Source organism: Pholcus phalangioides, unplaced genomic scaffold (genome assembly GCF_987345545.1).
Source record: "Pholcus phalangioides strain wild (caught in Gottingen) unplaced genomic scaffold, Ppha-v1.0 ptg000008l_1, whole genome shotgun sequence".
Taxonomy (NCBI): Eukaryota; Metazoa; Arthropoda; class Arachnida; order Araneae; family Pholcidae; genus Pholcus; species Pholcus phalangioides.
In genome coordinates this window covers 59,847,349-59,867,254 of record NW_028301601.1, presented here as the reverse complement: position 1 = coordinate 59,867,254, position 19,906 = coordinate 59,847,349, and the positions used below count along the sequence as shown (strand labels likewise).

General features: G+C 39.0%; 1 protein-coding gene across 1 annotated transcript; it reads right to left on the bottom strand.

Annotated features, from left to right (window-relative positions):
* Positions 1-5,105: 5,105 nt before the first annotated feature.
* Positions 5,106-18,399, bottom strand: LOC149084682 (zinc finger SWIM domain-containing protein 7-like). Its single transcript, XM_089235107.1, has 6 exons — positions 18,149-18,399; positions 14,447-14,636; positions 10,665-10,686; positions 9,352-9,533; positions 9,181-9,203; positions 5,106-6,363 (listed from the first exon to the last, which is right to left on the bottom strand). The coding sequence occupies exons 2-6, from the start codon at positions 14,523-14,525 to the stop codon at positions 6,259-6,261; spliced, it is 411 nt and encodes a 136-aa protein (XP_089091233.1). The 5' UTR covers positions 14,526-14,636; positions 18,149-18,399; the 3' UTR covers positions 5,106-6,258.
* Between the last annotated feature and the right edge of the window lie 1,507 nt (positions 18,400-19,906).

Below are 19,906 nucleotides of genomic sequence, written 5' to 3'. Positions count from 1 at the left end.
TTCGCCAAAAACCTGTATCAATTTCTTTTTAATTTAGAGGATACTGAATTTTGCATCATTCTGTTAATTTACACAGAATGGATATGATTCACCACCACCACCTCATTAAGGTTCATTTTCTGTGGGCAAATAAGACTAGTACTAAACTCTACCTCCTCATAAACTAGGGAGGTTCTTAACCTTTTGTGTTCCTTTTCTCCAGTTAAGTTGCAATGTACATTTTTCTTTTCCTGCAGCCCTTGCTTTTAAGTGTACGTATATTTTTCGATACTTTGATTATTCACATTGTCTTTGACACACACTCTTCCTGCCCCTGTCATACTCTTTTTCACCCCGGCGGTGACCTAACGGTTAGAAATTCTTCGAAATATGGACTGGGTCGCCGTTTCGGTAAGTAAGATTAGGTCAACAGACATCTTTACAAAATGCTATTCAGTATACAGTAATGTAAAAATGATAAGTTGTTTTCTCATCCAAACTCACTGTGATATCCATGAAATCTCTCTAAAGACCCGCCGGTTAAGAATCCCTATCATAGGAAAATAAGTTATTAGTACATGTCAGATGCATATATATGCGTGTCCCTTAGGTATTTATGACTGAGTTTCTGATGTGTGTGCATTATGTATTGCCATTTATTTTTCATCAACTCTGAGGTAAAAGTAGTAGTTGTTTAAACCATAACGTTTATAATGATATTCATGTACAGCTATAATGTGCTGATTTTTCGTTTTGGAAATTGATAGCTTTCAAAAGATAGATGGCAGCTTCACTTTGATGCATAGCACTATACATCAGGTCAAATTCATCTAATGCAGAAGTCCGTCCCGCCAAAATTCGAGCCTGTTTCTGGACCCTTTGCGAAATTCGAAATCTGAAAAACTAACCCTTCACAAAATACAAATTAACGAAACCATAAATGTGAAATATGATTTCTTTTTAAATCATTTGATTACAAAATTAACTAGATTATTTCGTTTCTCGCAAAATTACTTATTTTTCACATAATTATGAATCATTTTCACAAAAACAGGAAGCTAGGACGCTATAAAATGAGTTTAGACAGACTCCTGCAACAGCAGTAGTCTTCTCTAGTTGAAGGCCGGAATTGAGTGCATTGTTAATACAACAGGACAAGTCCAGCGGAAGAGTTCTGACATTCATTCATGCAGGTATTAATGTAATGCCTCTTTTGGGATTCCAATTGAAACCTAGAGCTTAAATTGTGAAAGGGAACTGCCCCAAGTGGCAATGTTGAGGATGTTTTTTCTGTGGATAGGATGGCAAAAGCATCCTCAAGATTGCCACCTGGAGATGTTTTTTACAGTGGAACGCGGATTGGCAAAATAGTTTCCAGACAAAAATTATTCCAACTCATAGTTACAATCCTGCTGAGACAACATCAGATACTGATACCCTAACACAGTGTTTCTGAACTTTCTTCAGCCCATTTGGATCATACTTTTTCTTCCAGCCCCCCCCCCCCCCACACACCAACAGAGTGAGGCCCTCTCTACTAATTAAATTGAATTTGTAATGAACAAAAATAAGATTGATATCTGGAACCTTAAGCCAGGCACAGATCCAGAAGGTGGGTGATCATCCCTGATCATCCCTCCCAAGAGCCGAATTATATAGGAAAAATACAGGCCCCCCTAGCCAGAAACTTTGTTCAGAGGGGGCTAAAGTGATAAAAAAAAAAAAAAAAAGATTTGGCTATCTTCTCCCTTTTCTTCAGTTATTTTCGCACATTTTAGGGGGCTAGACTACCCCCAAGTCTCCCCCCCCCCCACTATGGCTTCGGAAAAATATGTCTGTGTGTAATACAACGAATGCTCAAACCAAAACAGCAACTGGAGGAGGGAGCAAACAGGTCGGTGCATCGGATGAGGGGGCAAAAATTTCACACTTTAACCCTTCTTTTAGCATTGCAAGAGCTGCGTCAAGCTGGCTGACCAAGCATTTAGTTGCTACCCTCTGTCTCCAACAACAATCCAACAACTAAATTGACCCGCCCAACCCTAGAGTTCAGTGAGTTTACTTTTTGAGTTATACGCATTTCCATCTCAACATAATGAGTCCTCAGGCAAAGTGATATTTTGAGGGGGGGGGGGGTCCCATACTTGGCTGAATGTAACAGCTCACACATGCACATACTTACATTCAAAAATAGTACCAGATCTCAATGTGAGGCCTTGGGTCATGCCCACAGGGGCCCTGGTTCTATGGACAGCTCTGCTGGATTCTGACAGTAGTCACAGTTCCCCCCCCCCCCTCCAACACTTATTCTTTGTCTAAATTAGTGGTGGGCAAACTTTTTTTTAGGAGTGAGCCAAAAAAGAAAAAAAATTGGAGGGGCGGAACATACTCATCATTGATTAATAATTGGAATTTTTTTGCTTTGAAACAAAGTGGCAGAATGTGTTGTATACTTTGAAGATTGCAACGATTTTATTGCCAATGAAACACAATGGTTTATCCTTTGCAACTATGAAAATAAATAAGTATATTTCAATAATTTTATTCATATTTATAAGAGCGAGTTCCATTTTTTGCATACGCAAAAATTTCAATTCTCACAACTATATTTTCCATAAGCAAAAAATGGAACATTCCCCCCCCCTTCCCGCAAATGGCTGTTTTTTATAAAACTGAAATTGAAAATTTTTATAGCGTTATCTTAACGATATGGCAGACAACCTTCAGCAGGTCTTTAAGCGGGCCACATCTGGCACAAGGGCTGTAGTTTTCCCATCAAGGGGTGGAAAATGAAAGTTTAATTTTTTTAGCAGGAAATTTTATTTTAATCGCCGTTGTGGTGATCGAGTGGTCATAATGACGGACTCGTATCGCAAGGATCCGGGTTCGAACCCTACCATTGTCATAGTGGTGGTCGGCTGAAGTTGGTTTCCTGTGGTTCCCAACTTCGAGGCGCATATGGGAGCTGATCTCCCCATTAAAAAGTCTCGCCACAGAGAGCAACAGGCCTACAACGATTAATTATTCAATCATTACACTTCACTCATAGTTATAAAAACTGGTGGCAGATGGCAGCACTACACATAACAAACATTACACAAAAACAAACTTACTCATAGGGAAATTACAGTGAAGAGTTTTGAGCACATCCACCCCAAATTCTATAAACCAACGACATGTGTAAACAGAGACATGTATATTATTATTTCGAATTTTTTCACGTTTGCTGTTTCAAATACCTATGCATTTGAAATTTCATATTCAACAGTTAAGCTTCAACAGGGCCGTCTTAAGAGCATCATGGGCCCCGAGGCCAAGTTTTATGAGGCCCTACCAGGCAAAGTCCTGAAAATTTCAACCAGATCTCATTTTTGTGGCCCCTTTTCTCTTGAGGCCCCCCGGACCGTGCCCGAGTGGGCCCATGCCTTAAGACGGCACTGAGCTTCAATACAAAATGTTCTCCTGAATAGCAATAGAATGAACACTTACGTCAAAAATGAAATTTTTTTATTACAGTGAAACATTGATATAACGATATTCTGAGGACCAAGAAAAAATATCATTGTAGATGGATTGTTATATCAAGAGGCAAAATTACCCTTACGTGCGATCAAATTCATGCTGTTGTCATCTTTCCTATATCAACATTGTTAATACCATCAGAAAATGTGCTTTTATGTATTTATTTGCAGCAAAAAATTGTATTTGATTAATTTATTATAAAAATTCACTAAGATGCATTGTCACTGTAAAGAACTTCACCATATTGCACTTTCATGTCTTACACAAAAAGTACCAATACCAATAACTTACTTCAGCTTTCAGTGATGTTTCAGTGCAAGATGTTGATGTTAAAAGATGCCTTCAGAAAAAGGAGAAACAGGTGACGAAGTTAAAATTAAATTCAAAATGATTTTGAGCGAAATATTTTAAAAAATTGTCGTTTTCCATAACAGTTTCAAAAATCTCCTAAAAATATCGTTATAGAGGGATTTATCATAGTAAAAAAGGTATCATTATATCGAGCATCACTGTAGCAAAGTTTCACTGCATTTAAAATAAAAATTGAGAAATTGCATACCTTTTAAAAAGCAGTGATAACGAGATCCACAACCAATAACGTTTGTGAAAAAAAATAGAGATTCTGCATATCTGTAACACTTATATATAAATTTTGCTTTTATTACTCCTCTACGAACTCCATTTTTGTGTTCAAATTCAATGTGTTTCTTATGGTTGGTGGCCATCTCTACACTGAATGAAAATCTCTGCAACAGCCAAAACACGGTATCGCTGAATTGTGAACAATAATTCAGTCTACCTCGCATACTACTTTCCCAAAATTATCAAACTTTTTCCAAGAAATAGAAGTGTTTTCTAACAAAAGTCACCATTCCCATCATAAATGAAATGCTAAACAAGGTTTTACTAAATTTTGAATAGTAAATCCGAACTCCCTCTCAAGCCGGACCCCAAGAACCAGTTCAGATAGATAATAAGCATTCATAGTTTTTGCAAGAAGTGAAATAGTTAACCCCCAAAATGGGGGGGGGGGGGGGGGGGTCAGAAAAGCTTAACTTTCCTCCCATCCAAAGAACAAAAACTTGCACTTGGACAAAAATTCTTTCCGTTTCAGAAGGTTTTGTATCGACTAAATATATATGCCTTCCCTTTCCGTGTTAGACAGTTTCTGTCTTAAAGAGGTTTCCTAATATTGAAAAAACATTGATTATTCACTAGACTATATATTTGTCCTGCTTACGACAGGTTTTCGTCTCATACGGTGTCTGTTTTAGACAGGTTTCCCTGTATTTTTGCCGCTGATACAAGTCTAAGTTGTACTTTTCTTCTCATCAGTTTCAAGCATTTTTGAATGTTTGATCTTGCTTCTTTTACCAGAATTTACTTATTTCATATTTAAAATTATAATTTTTTTTTTTTTGAGTTCGCTCTTGATCATTATGTCAGTTTGACTCAACATACTTCAAGATAACTTCTTTTGCTCGGCCATTCTTAGAATATTTATAGGAAATTCTAAGAAATTTGATAAAGTGATTAAAAACTATAGACTTAAATTATTTTCAACTTAAACTATAGAAATAAAAACAATAGATTAAACAAAATGATTAAACTATTAGAAATTTAATAGAATGATTCTATTTTCACAAAAAATTCAATTCGAGTGCATCTGTTTTCACTCCTTATTTTTCACTTATTTCGTAACCCTATTTCTCATTTCATTACTTTTCGGGATTTTGTCACTTTTCCATGATCGCAGACACCCAGAATTTACCGACAGCTTTTGCATCGCAACTCCTCACGATGAAGACAGATTCGTCATTGCTGTTTTTCCTGTGCAATTTCTTGAACTTTTCTATTCTGTTAAAGGATGCACTAATGTTGCATCAAATACAGCCAATCAGAGAAAATCTACATAATTTAAAAAAAAATTCACATAAGGAATGCATAAATCAAAGGTCTCAACTTTTTTTCATAAAAAAATAGCTGGAAACAGCAATTGAAGTTTTTTTTTTCTTTCATTGTTCTGCAGGTGAGCAGAAATTTGCATAGTTTGACCACATTTTATATGTTGTCAGATACCTGAGCGCCGAATCTTGGGGAGGGGCCTCAAGTTAGTTCTATTTGTGGCCCCCAAGAAATCAAATTGTGGGGAGGACAAATGATGTTATCAAAAAATCGGCTTCTATTGTGATGCAACTTCAAAATTTCTGAAGATAAAATTTTGTTTTTGGCGTAAGATGATGCAGAATTGAAAAATTTCTGTGTTTTTGTAGCAAAATATAGAAAACTGCCAGAAATTGTAGCAAAATGTAGGAAACTGAAGCAGCTTGTAGCAGATTTTCCACCCTTGCCCATCACTTGTTTAAATGATTTCTTCACAGCTCTCTTTGGCCCCTTCAACACTTGTCATGGCTCCCCTTCATCTGATTTTCACCCATGCCCCCCTCCAGAGTATCGCAGGACCGCAAGAGGGCCATAGGTTGAGAATCACTGCTCTGTGTTCAAAGATTGATGACAAACTATGATTCGCATCCAATTACATATAAAAATTTGATCATCGTTGTAGCACAAATGGTTACAATAATTTTTGTACAGAGTTCTCAAGATGTATTAAATACATTCGACATGGAACAATTTCTCCGTCAATGTCCTTTAGTCAGAAGATGCACACACACACACACACTTATCACAGTACATTCATAACATACGCATGTTCAGCGTAATGTATAATACCTTCATATATATATATATATATAATCATATCGGAGCTGCCAACATTAAAGCAATAGTTTCTTCTGAGTATTGAACTTCTTCACTCAAACCCATGGCATCGGCTAAGAGGCAGGCTAGTTTATGCTTGCACTGTAACAATTGAAAAGAGCAAAATTTTTATTAATCTACAATTTCAAATAAAAGAATCGATTACACTTATAATTCATCTGAGTTTGGGGCCGTTTAAGTATTACGTAAGCAAATTTTTAGCCATTTTTGACCCCCCCCCCCCTTCCTTGTCAGCAAAATTTTGTCATCAGCTCTGTCCCCTCTAAATCCTAACTCATACTTTCATAAAGGGTGGTTGATAATGTAAGCATTATCCAAACCTCCCTCCCCACTTTTCATCAAAAGTCAGCAAATCGGAACCCCCCCCCCACCACCTCTCCCCCCCCCCACCATCGATGATAACTGAATACTTGAATGGCCCTTTTCGACAGAGAAATTCTCGAATCGTTGATTGCTCGAACTACGATAATGTGAACATTTGTTATTTTCAGGGTGGTCATAAAATAACTTTGCAGATATGTGAGCCTGTGGGTGGTGGCCACAAAAATCAACGAATGCATGTGTATACAGGTGTTTCAGAGTATGTGCTTGAGAATGAGTAGAGAAACATAATTTTTTTTTAACTCTTGCAGTTATGGTTACAGCAACATAATTTAAAAAAATTCAAATGAAAACACTCATTCTTGTGCATTGCAAAGTTACCAATGCTGGAAAAAAAACAAACATAAATGGTGTTGGAAGGGTACCTGTAGCACCATAACTGTTGGCACTAGACGCAGGCAAAGAAACATAGAAACAACAATGCGGATCACATTTCTGTCGCCATAAGTTCTCTTCCGAGGTGTTAGCTTACTTGCCCTTTGGTGAGATCTTTCTTTTTGTGCGTCTGCATTTTATGGTGCTACAAGTACCATTCCAACACCACTAATGGTTTTTCACTACGCCGATCACTTAATGTATGAGTGTGTTGCCATCTGAATTTTTCTTAAACTTTGTTGCTGTGATATTTTTATATTCCTTCTGGAGCACATACTTTGAAACGCCTATATCTCGAATTTAATCCGTATTTGTTGATATTTGCAGCTGCTGGGGACTTGTGTATTGACAAAGTTGTTTTATGATCACCCTGTAGATATACAAAGAACAGAATTTTCAATACAGAATGTTCCGCTGTTAATGAGATGGCCACAGTAGCCCTCGACTGGCTTGCTAACAAATGTTCCACCTCTCTGTTTTGAGAAGCTATGCCAGTATTTCTGTCAAGCAATGCATGTTATATCATGGTCGCAGGTAACAAACACATGAGATATGGTACCAACACCTTTGAATGTGTTTTGTTGAAGAATGGCCACAGGAGATTGGTGTATGTTCGAATTCAATATTTCCATGACACACATGGTATGCATACGATGCAATTAGCTAGTGTTTAAGGGTTCCTTGGCTTCCATGGCACATCCATCAAGGCATAATGGCTCATCTGAGAACTCATTACGCAACTTTGCGATTTACAATGAAGGGCAGGGGTGGCTTGTCATAAAGGCATGCCCCGTAGGGAATTTCAAGGCCTCAAAAAGCCTAAATATAAATTTAATGTCTTAAAAGTAATATATATCTAGTGGATTTCATAACTATTTTATTGAAAATATCCTAAAATAGGATATGGTTTTGATTTCCAGGTTAATTATTTAGAAACAACAAGTTTTCTGTTGATCTTGTCGTAGTTCTTAACAAGTCATAATTTTGAAGTACAATCACTAATTACTTTAAAACAGTTTTTTGTAGTTCATTAACAAGCTTATTAATGATAGTCTGCACACTTCTTTGTTAAATTCTCAGTTAAATTAAAAACTGATACTGTATTTTAATTATATTTTCAAATTTCCATAAATAATGTGTACAGGCTAGTTTTTCAACTACATTTACTGGAGTAAAATGAAAAACACTGAACACGAACCTGGATCCTGATCCCCCCCCCCCCACCTCCAAACCAAAAGTGGTCTATCGCTTGGAAAGCAATATAATTATGATCCAATGATGGATAGTACAATACATCATAAATCTTCATAATTTAAAAAAATGTCAATTCAAAAACATTAGTGACCACAAAGCACACTTTAAGAACCACTGGTATATTCTTACATACCATTCTTATATTTGTACATGTTACTGCCGAAGCCTGAAGTTGGCAACTTTGGCCAAAGTAACTGGGCCGGCCCGTTCGCAATGTTCGAAATTCAGGCTTTGGCCGGCTCTTATATGTAAATGTGTCACCTTGAAGTGGTCCAGAAACACAGAGAAACAAAAATTGCCGCAGAACATGGCATTGCCAACCATGTTGAAGTGGTGAAAATTGCAAAAATACTTATGAAGGGTGTGATGTCGAGTGGATCAAAAAAAGGCAATAATATTCATGTTCCTCTTGATACCCAATATCACCCCTTTTGAGTTTATCGCCACTTCAAGGCAACACCATGTATATGGATCATTAAAATATTGATATTCAGATTTCTTTGATCGTTAGGGGGGGTTGCCATAATGTAGGTTGCCTAATTACAAATGGCCATAATTATCACAAAATAATATTCTGACATGGCGATGACCCCGAATCATAGGGATATATAGGAATCAATATATAAGGGCCAGCCAAAGCCTGAATTTCAGACATTGGCTGGGCAAGTGACAAACTTTTGGCTTTGGCAGTAACATATACACGGTTTGGTACAGCATGACCTTGGTTGGTTCTTGAGCCAAAATCATTAAAATCCAAATCCTATACACATAGTATTTTTCTGAAATCAATGTGTGTATAAGGTTCGATCATATGAAAAGATGAGAGCAAGGGATAGTCAATAGTGTAGTATGTAATGCATTAAAGAGAAACAAGAACAAAAAACTCACCATGAAGCCACCTTTCCTTAACACTGAAAAGAAGAAAAAAGTGTTTCACGATACATTGCAAATACATTTTCACAAAAACATGTGTTAAACTTCAAGTGTACATACACAATAGCCTCAATACTTGGATGAAAAGTTTAATCTAAACTTGAACTTATGATAAAAAAAACTTGCCTCTGAACTTGAAAGCGGGACATGTGCAGTAGTTGCTGCTTTTTAAACATACATAGGTGCGTCTGGATTTCCCCTGGACTTGATAGATGGATCTACCACTCATCGAAGAGATATGCATGACCATCCGACGATCAACCAAATCAAGAGCTTGTATGAGCGTATGATCAAATATCAGGAGTAATCTGAACAGAAACGAAAAACCAATATTAGTACACAATATGGAGATTATTAACTCATATTTTTTATATTTCAACGCCGCAAACATTTATAAAATTATGCATGATTACTTTTTTATTAATTCAGAATTATTTTAAAAATTTCAGAATTGATTAGAATTCAAAATCAATAAGTTATCATTAATTTGATTTCACATTTTCACATTTCTGTGTCTCGTACACGTAGATGGAAAAGATAAGCTTCTAGAATGACAAGGCTCCAGTTTATGCTAAGAACCCTGCTTTGAAAGAACGTGTGCTCTAAATATCCAGGCACTTTTTTTTATCAATGTTTTTCCTATTAGTAGAATTATTCATTTTACATGAAACGGTTAAAAAAATTTCAGGAGGAGAAATGAAGGTTCATCTGGAAAATGATTCCAAAGTGGACATGAGTTAATCAAGAGCACAAGTGGAAGTAATTCTGATTATGATTGGTGTTAAAATGCAACGCTGCTGTTTTGTGTTAATGTTTGTTAGCCGAGACACAGAAAATTCATGAAAAACTCTTTGTTAGTTGAAAAATTTATAAGCTGATGCATTCGTTAGCCAAGATATCACTGCAATAGACTAAAAAGGGCTCCATGAGTAAGAAAAGGGTGAGAACCACTGATGTGTAAAGGCATCCAATAAGAAAAGTTTTTTCAGTTTCAAGCTTTTTTCAGTTTAGAAGCTTCTACTTTCATAACAATAATATTTGAAAATTTATTATTTTCGTCGCACCACAGTCATTTTCTACACGAGGGCTAATTAGATCAGCACCCACAATTTATTGCCGATTCCAAACAGCAGCCTTTTGGGGTTTTTTTAACAATCTCCCACTGAGAGAGGTTGGTGTGCTGACCCCTCAGCGTGGGACCCCCTGTGATAGCAATCTTTTTCTGTGGTCATGTCGCCATTTCTGTTGTACCCTCTGTCAGGAAAGTTTTCTGACAAGGACAAACCAGGTATCGAACTTGCGACACATCTAAACATACTTTAGGCGAGTATCTTATCAACCCTAGCTGCCACACCCAATATTTAAAAAAGCATATATTTAGATTTCCCTTCGAAAATAGAAATAATGATGTTCAAATATACAAAAGTAAGAATACTCACGCTCTGAGCACTGGTTTACTCACTGGAAAAAAAAATTGAAAAGTGGTTGAGAGATTTGTATGTTATAGTAATATTCATAAGCATACTGTAGGTCTACATCACAAAATATTATTACAGTCGATGCTCATTATAACAACCCCCTGTTATAGCGACCATTCCACTGCAACAACTGGTAGGAAAAGTTTTTCATGTGTGATGACCATCCCAATTTATATGTTTTCCTTCAGATCAGGGGTGGCCAAAAGCTGACCCGTGAAGTGATTTTGCAGGGCCTGCAACAAGATAAAAGTACTGTATAATAGATTACACTTTTGTGATCACTATATTTGAGCTGCCGTTTCCAACAGCAGATTTCCCGATTCACAAACTGCTTACAAACTATTTGTTTCTAATGACGAAAGTAACTTTTCAATAATTAATGAATTAATTTAGATAATGGTGAAGCTTATATGGCAAAGTCACTTCTTTGTCTAGGTTTTGGGCGAGTACAGTTGCTCTTCTTGTGCCAATACCATAACCAACATTTTCCTCATCTCATCACCTTAAAATTACCAAATTCGACACCAAATTATATGGCAAAGTGGCAGCATTGGTGCAGCCCGTGACACTGCAGCTGACCATTATGTTGGCCAACGAACAGAAAGAAGTCGGCCACCTCGGATTTGGATACAAGAAACACCCCATATAATTTTCATTTTTGATGGAACCATAGGGATTGTTATAATGAGCATCGACTTCATTAATGCTAAATTACAAAACACGACTAGGGTGTTTAACATCGTTGCCAGTTACAAGTTTATGACCAGCATTAAAAGAAGAGCATTTATGAGTGGCAAATATAACATGCGCTGAATTATGGCCATCCTAATATGACTTGCATCATAGCACAACAGACACAGACCACTCTTATGTGCTTCAATAAGTAGCACAGTGCTCAAAACCAACACGGTTTGAAGATACATAATTGGTTAGTCAGTGAATATTGGTTGTTTAAGCTTGCTCCCTCCCTCCCCCCACCTCCTTAAATAATTATATATCATTAGTTTCTATTTTATTATTTCTTTATTTGTCTTTTACGATTTCTTCCTGCTCTCTCGCTTACCCAGCCGGACTGCCAGCCAGGGACACAACTACAGGCAGGTCTCGTGCACCGGGTGCTAGACCCGAGGGGGGGGGGCACAAATTTCATTCTGAAACCTCTCCTTCAACATTACAAGGGGGCATCAAAATGTGCACTTGCCCAGGGTTACCAAGCATCTAGTTGAGACCCTGCTGCCCGCTTCAGTTTTTCCAGCATGACCTCACCCTCTGGGGTACAGAGCTTATATTGCTGGTGCGACAGAGCCTGGTCGTGTTCGGTTCATTTAGTTCAGTAAGGAAGATAGAGCTGCTGTAGTGGTCATATTAACAGACTTACATCACACAAGGATTCAAGTTTGAACAACTGATCTCCCTGTTAAAAAGTCTGGCCACAGAGAACAACAGGCCTCTACAACGGTACAAATATTCAACCACTACACTCCATTCACAATTTGAAATAGAGATGGTAGCACAGAAAAATCAGACACAACACTAAATACACACTCGGACTGTCGTATACACACACTCACACTTCCGGCACAGCTCACTCAGCAGTAAATTGCCCATGGCAATAGAACTAAGTTGTGCTCGGTTTGAAAGAAAGTATGGAAGACCGATGGCAGCATTAATACAGGGAAGAATACCATCAACCAGCAATTAATTTTAAGCATGTGATTCCTTGTGAAAAACTAATATGGAAAAGCGTTCAGTTTTTTTATTTGACCAGTAATTATGGACTTAACGCATTAAAAATTGATGATGCCACTCTCGAATCCCGCAGAATTCACCAAAAATAAATAAAAAATGACATTTTTAAGGATATAGCACTGCTATAACCCGAGAGTAATCAAAAAAGCTAAAGCTGTGCGTACCAGTTTTTTCCCTTGTGCTTTCCCTCAAAAAACATATATCAACAGTTGAGGAAAAAAATTACAGCATTTTGGCAAAAAAGTGTTGATTTTGTGAAAACAACTTTTTCAATAGATCTCATTGGGCTAACGCTTTACTAATCAGGTGGTGGTGATAGGAACCGAGAGACACCCAGGCTCTGTCACACTCAGTGATATAAGCACATTGTCCCTGGGGACTCGGGTGCCTCTGGGAAAACCTAACCATTTATTGATCTTGAGAAAGATATATTACATACATGGGCAGGTGCCATTACGCACCTCGCTGGTTAACAAGTATGAAATTTGTGATCGAAAAATGGTGATTCATGTAAATAAATCACAATTATAAATCACAGGTTAAAAATCACAAAATCATCTTAATAATCGTCATAATCGAGAATAGTTCTTGACACAATTTGATCTGTTTCTCGTCAGGGATTTTCATTGAATCAGTAACTATCACATCAATGAAAGCTGTCAATCTGCTGCTGCGTCGATCTAATCGCTGCACCGTGCAGTCTGATTTGGTCCAAAGACATTCGTCAGTAATTGCTGCCTGTATCCAGCTTTTCGATAAGCCAGCGTGGATCAAACTATTCTTGACTACTCAGGCTCCTCTTCTTCTTCCTCTTCTCTAAACAGATGTACGAGATCGCTGTCTGGGTATAGTTGACATTATTCAATTGCGTTATGAGTTGGGTCTTGGCCCCCAATAAGGGTAACTAAACTCTATTTTCACCTGGCTGTTCCTAAACCACACATTTTCCAATATTTTCAGTTCCCTCGCAAATATAGAATCTGGTATAATTTCCCAATATTACAGTTTACTACTGTTTTTCGACTATTCCTTTTTTTTTTATCATCCCGATTTGGTTCTATGGTACAGATGCAGTATAATCCAGATCACTAAGGAGGCCATAAGTTCCCAAGGTCGGCATAATGGTGCTAGGTTGCTGAGTCTGGATACCCAGATACTTATGCCCAGATCGGTCTATCATTTTAAAGAGAGTCTGGGTTTTACATTTATATATATTTTTTCTTTCAAACCAAGTACAACTCAGGTCTATCACCATCTATGGGCGATTTACTACCTAGTGAGTTGTACCGGAAGTATAACTGTGTGTACCTAACAGTCAGAGTGTTGTGTTTTATTTTTTAGTGTCGCCATCTATATTTCAAAAGTGAAGTGAGTGATTCGTTATGATTGAATTACGTTTGTACTGTTTCTAGGTCTGCTACTCTCTGTGGCGAGACTTTTTAAAGGGGAGTACATTTATTTTCTGAGATTATTTATTTATACTATTATTTATAATATTATTGTTGGTTTCCACTTTTGGTTTTTATGCTGGTGATTTATTTTTTCTGGCGTCCGCAGTCAGTTACGGCCTTGGCGACTTTTCGTCCAGCTGTCGGACCTGTTTGGCACCGGAAAAAAGTCGCCAATTTGGCGTGTCCCCTATATCGAAGCTGTACCTTGGTAAGATATCACATCGGCGAAGCCGAAAATTTGGCGACAAAAAAAACGTAAACTGTATATAGGGAATTAACCATCTCCTCTTTCTCTAGCACATAATCGGATACTTTCATGAATTAAGAGTCCATACCTTCGCGGGTACAACCGCTGCCCCTCCCCCCTCCCACCAGACTAAAGGTGCCCCCTCCGAAGTATTCTAATGGCATGCTAAAAGCCTCAGTGAGTTGTTATTCTTCCCTTGGGGTCCTGGAACCATCCTTTGTTCACAAATTATATTGAAATGATTTTGATGATTGAATTGAGTCGGAAATCAAATTAAAAGAGGAAACAAAACTCACGCTTTCCTCCGTTTTTGAATGAAACACTCGCTTCACTGAGCAACTTTTCAACGACGACGTCAATCGCCGACAAACTCATGGCGAATCGGCCGCGGGATTTGTTTGTTTACATCATGACGACGATGCACGTGAGGCTTCCTACCTGGTGTTTAACGAATCCGGAAAGAGATGCTGGCGTCCTCTACTGTGTCTATGAAGAAACTTTAATGTAGTGATTTTCAGGAAGCAGCATAAAATTTCAATTTATAATCATTCATTTTAAAAATTCTATAAAATCACGGCACCGTGCTCACCCACCGAGGCCCACAAGGTTAAGATTTTTCAGAGGCCTTTCTTCATAGTGAATTTACAGTGTTGAAAAACATAAAATGAGAACAATCGCCCCAGGGCTCCTTGACAAGCGTCCTGCCAACCCGATCCCTATTTAAAGCTATGAAATGCACCAGTGCCGTAGCTAGCCATTCCTGTGCAAAAATTTGCGTGGGCCTAAATGGGGGGGCCCCACCCCACTTTTCAAGTGGATCCTGTGAGAGTGCACCTCTTGCACCTGCCTAGTTACGGCACTGCATGGCCGCAACTAGGGGGAGCAAGCGGGTCTAGTGCCCCGGGCGCTGAACCAGAAGGGGCGCCGAACTCAACCTTTACAACTCCTTCCTCTACATGCAATGGGCACCAAAGTTTCGGCTGGCCTCGGGTGACAAAGTATCTATAGTTGCAGCTCTGATGGCACCCATACACACAGACCTCTTAAATGGTTTTTAAAATTTTCCTGATCCACATTATAACAGCCGCATTGGAAATGTCAAGAACCCGAGATATTTCGGGGTGACTGAAATAAAGCAGATCAAGTTTGACGACATATCTCGATATTGCCGCTGTAAGGGTTGAGAGATTCATGGGGGAGGGGGGGCAAGCAAAGTGATTTACCAGAGGCCCCACCTGGCTAAAAATTTCCCTGCCTACCCAATTCATATTTACTTTCAAAACATTTTACATTTCATTTTCATGAGGCCCTTTCTGCGCTCGAGGCCCCGCGGGCCGTCTTAAGGGCATCATGGGCCCTCGAGCCAAGTGGTGTTTCTGAGGCTCTACCTTCTAAATTCTAGAAAATTTCAACCGGATCTCTAGCCCACACGTGAAAAAATCTCGGCTCCCGGACATTCAGAAAAAGTGGGGGGGGGGGGTTCTTAATTGAAATCTAAGTAACCCTGAAGCTGGGGAGGGCGGACACGCAGGAGTGGCTCGAGATAAATCTCAACCCACGCGGGACTTATTTTTGACTTCCCTTGAGGTGTTTTTTTTCGGATGACAAAGGTTTTTTTTGTTCCTTCAACCGTGATTTGACGTACCTCTAACCGCGCTGACCTGTGGGGTGCCGGACGAGAGTAAGCACCTAATCCAGTCTACTTGGGATAAGTTACGGAAGTAGAGGCGTTAAAATTTATGCTCCCATCCCATGGCCGCAGAAAATATTTTCCTTTCTGGTTACAACTCTTGCAATTTATGTTAGTGGTTTCCCAAACGGTAGTACGTGACGGCTGGGGCAAACATGCATTTTGACGACTGCCCCCTCCCCGTAATGTTGAAAAAGGTTAAAAGAGCGAAATTTGCGCCCCCCCCCCTTTTGAAGAATGCACCAGAACCGTCTGCTTGCCCTTAGTTACGGCCCTGCGTGACAAGCCATTCATGTAAAATAATCAGCTTTGATGGGGGGGGGGGGGGAACCCATAAATTAATGTTTAAAAATGCAAAACATTACAGCCGGAATCTTCAAGGCACCAACAGAATGCAGGCTATAAACAGCATCATCGAGCCCCCCCTCCCCCGGCTGGAAGACCTCACTTACCAATTTACATACTTCAACTTGATCGCTGTGGTCGTCGTGTGGTGATAGTGACAGCCCCACTGTCGCCGCAGTGGTGGTCGGCTGAAGTCGGTTTTCTGTGGTTCCAAACTTCGAGACGCAAATGCAGGAAAGCTGACACAATACACACCCACTCTTAAGTACATACACTTCCGGCACACTCACTAGGTAGTAAATTGTCCATGGCAATAGACCTGAGTTGTGCTCGGTTTGAAAGGAGAAAAAACTTAAACTTGAAAATTATATCCAGCATATTATCAGGAGCCAGCTCCCGGAGTGAGCCCTTTCATTAAGATGACACTGCACCAAAAAGCATATAAATGGATACAGAATCTTCAGAGGACGAGAATCACAGAGGGCATGGGGAGATACAAAGACAAGTGATGGCCCAGCCCATTCAGTGGAAAAATGGAAAATTTGTATTATTGGCATAGCCTAGAACAAAACTGGATATATATATATTCAACCTCTTCCCCAATTCGAAAAGAGCCTGTATACGTTTAAGATAGGGGAGGGGTGTGTATTGTGAACAGGGGGTGCTATTGTCCACCCACTTCACCTGTACTCATAATACAATTTCTTTTGTTAATGGGGAAGAGGGTGCGATCACCCCCCCCCCTCCTTGTATCCACCTACAACATCAGCAAATATATGTATATGGATCATTGCACGTGACAATCCCTAATTTAGGGTCGCCACTTGTCAAACATCCATAATATGAGATTGACTTCCTTCGAACCTTTTCATTGGCATTCACGAAATAAGTTCCCGCCTAACTTTATGCTTTGAATTTCAGCAATTAGGAGATATCTCGCCCCCTCCTCCTTAAAACCATCTTATTTTGGCTATGACAAACTAGATACTTTGTGGCTTCGCTACTCTTTTTTTTTTTTTTCCAAAATCAACAAGTTCCTCATTCTCTCCCCCCCCCCCCTCTCAGATCAACTGCCAGTGGGTGGAATCAGCTTTTGATCAAATTTTGGTAAGAGAAAGAGAGGATGTCTGAATCATTTTTAACACCCCCAAATGTAATGGTGTATGAATATGCTTAACAGAAAAATATTGAGTATATATAAACCGAGGAAGATAAATACTTGCACAAAATCAGAAAAAAAGGGGCGATGTAGGTTGAATGAAAAAGGGGGGACCACACAATCCGTATTATCTGAAACTTTCAATCTTTGTTTTTACCAATATATTCCAATGCAAACCACTGCTTTGATCGCACAATAGTACAGTCAAACCTGTGGTCAACGGAATCACAAGGGACAAAGATTTTTTTCTGTTGAACACAGGTTTCTGCTATCTAGAGGTTCAATTGGCATAATGTATAAAATTATGTAATAATCTCATATATTTATTGAATTTAATATATCACTCAATAATTAATTAATTTAATATATAACTCTCATATTTATTGAATTTAATAATAAATAAAAGTAGTTTTTTTTCCCCATTGAAGACAGGTTTCCGCTTCATACAGGTGCCGTTAAAGACAGGTTTACTGCATTATACAGTAATCCCCCCCCCCCCCTTTTAACAGACACCTCTCTTTTATGACCAAATAATAATTTCCCCTTACATAATAAAAGTATGCATTTTAAACCCCCAACTTACAATCACCCCTCTTCTACGGACAAATTTTTTCATCCCACTGGTGTCCGCAAAAGAGTTTTATTGTATTTTATACAGCATCGTGGGCAGTAACGAAAGAAATCAATATTAACTTTTCAGACATTCCTCTAAGGAATTTGTAATGAATGAGTGGAGGCTGAAAAGTGCTGTGTATGCATATATGCATGGTCCTAACATAATCATGATTTCCGAGAGATATATACCTTTTCTATGGTTTGAGAATGCTGTCTTCTATATTGAAAGTGGTGGATGCCATGACTTTCGAGTTTATGTAAATATTGTGTTGAAGATCTGCTTGTTCTTTGTGGAGAAATTTTCTTAAATTGAGGCATGAGTGCAAGCTGGTCTTCTCAGTTGCATACACAATCAACCGCTAACAGACTAAAAGATAATTCAATGTGCAACATTCATAGACGAGAACATGATCAAAAAAGAGCAGTGATCTCAATGGATTCTTGATAAAATTTCCACAAACAAAATTTCTAGCCACCACCTAAATCTTCTAAGAAATGTATGTGCAAGCAAAGCACCAGGACCAGATGATATCTATCCCAGGGTTCTCAGGGAAGGTGCTAATGAATTGTTGGGGCCAGTCGCACAGATATACAGGAGTAGTGTTGCTGAGGGTATCGTCCCGAGAGATTGGAAACTGGCTAACGTTGTTCCGATATTTAAGGGTAGTAGAGAAGTGGTGTCTAATTATCGTCCAGTGAGTTTGACGAGCTCCCTCTCGAAAATTTTGGAAATTATCATCAAAAGGCAGTTTGTGAAGTGGATAGACGAGAATAATGTATTGTCGGATAATCAGCATGGGTTCAGGAAGGGGAAGTCATGTGTAACTAACCTCCTTTGCTTCTATGATTACGTGACTAAGGCTTTGGGTAAGAGCAAAAATGTCGACGTTGTTTACCTTGATTTCCAGAAGGCATTCGATCGGGTCCAACATGGCAAACTCTTGAAGCGTTTACACGAGATTGGAATAGGGGGCAACTTGCTGAATTGGATAGAATCGTGGTTAAGAGATAGGTCGCAACGAGTTATGGTGAACGGGGAATTCTCTGGTTGGACAGACGTCACAAGTGGAGTTCCTCAGGGAAGTGTCCTTGGCCCCATACTTTTTTCACTTTTTATCGACAAACTCGATCAGGGTATCGATGGAATTACTAGCAAATTCGCAGATGATGTGAAGCTAATGGGGGTAATCGGAAATGAAAGCGATAGGGAGTTGCTCCAGACCAACTTAAACAAGATTGCAGCATGAGCAAATGAATGGAGCATGACGTTTAGCGTAGATAAGTGCATGGTCGCTCATTTTGGTTCGAACAACCCACGGTTCTCTTACGAGTTGAATGGTGTCACTATCCCGGATGCAACTAGAGTCACCGATTTGGGAATTCTCATTGACGAGCGACTTAAGTTTTCTGAACATTGTTCAGCGGTTGTCAAAAAATCGAATAGAATGCTTGGTCTCATTTTCAAAAAGGTCTCTTCGCGTTCTCCTAAAGTCATTCTTCCGCTTTTTCGAGGCTTAGTTCGTCCTGGACTGGAGTATGCTGTAAGGTTTTGGAGACCATACCTACAGAGGGACATAGACTTGGTTGAAGGGGTGCAGAGAAGAGCTACGCGTGTCCTTATTGGCACACGGGGCTTGAGGTATGAAGAGAGACTTCATTTTTTGAATATGTTTACACTGGATGAACGCAGGTGTCGAGGAGATATGATCGAAGTGTTCAAAATTTTCAATGGGATGGATAGGATGGACCATGAACTTTTAGTACACCGCCAATCGACTGCTTTTACAAGGGGACACCAGTATCGATTGGTGAGGGACAATGCAAGGTTATGGTGTCGCAGGGAATTTTTCTCCAATAGGGTTGTTAATAAATGGAATAGCTTACCCCCGGAGGTAGTAAATTGTAACGCAATTGACACGTTTAAAAAGAAATACGATAAACATGTTG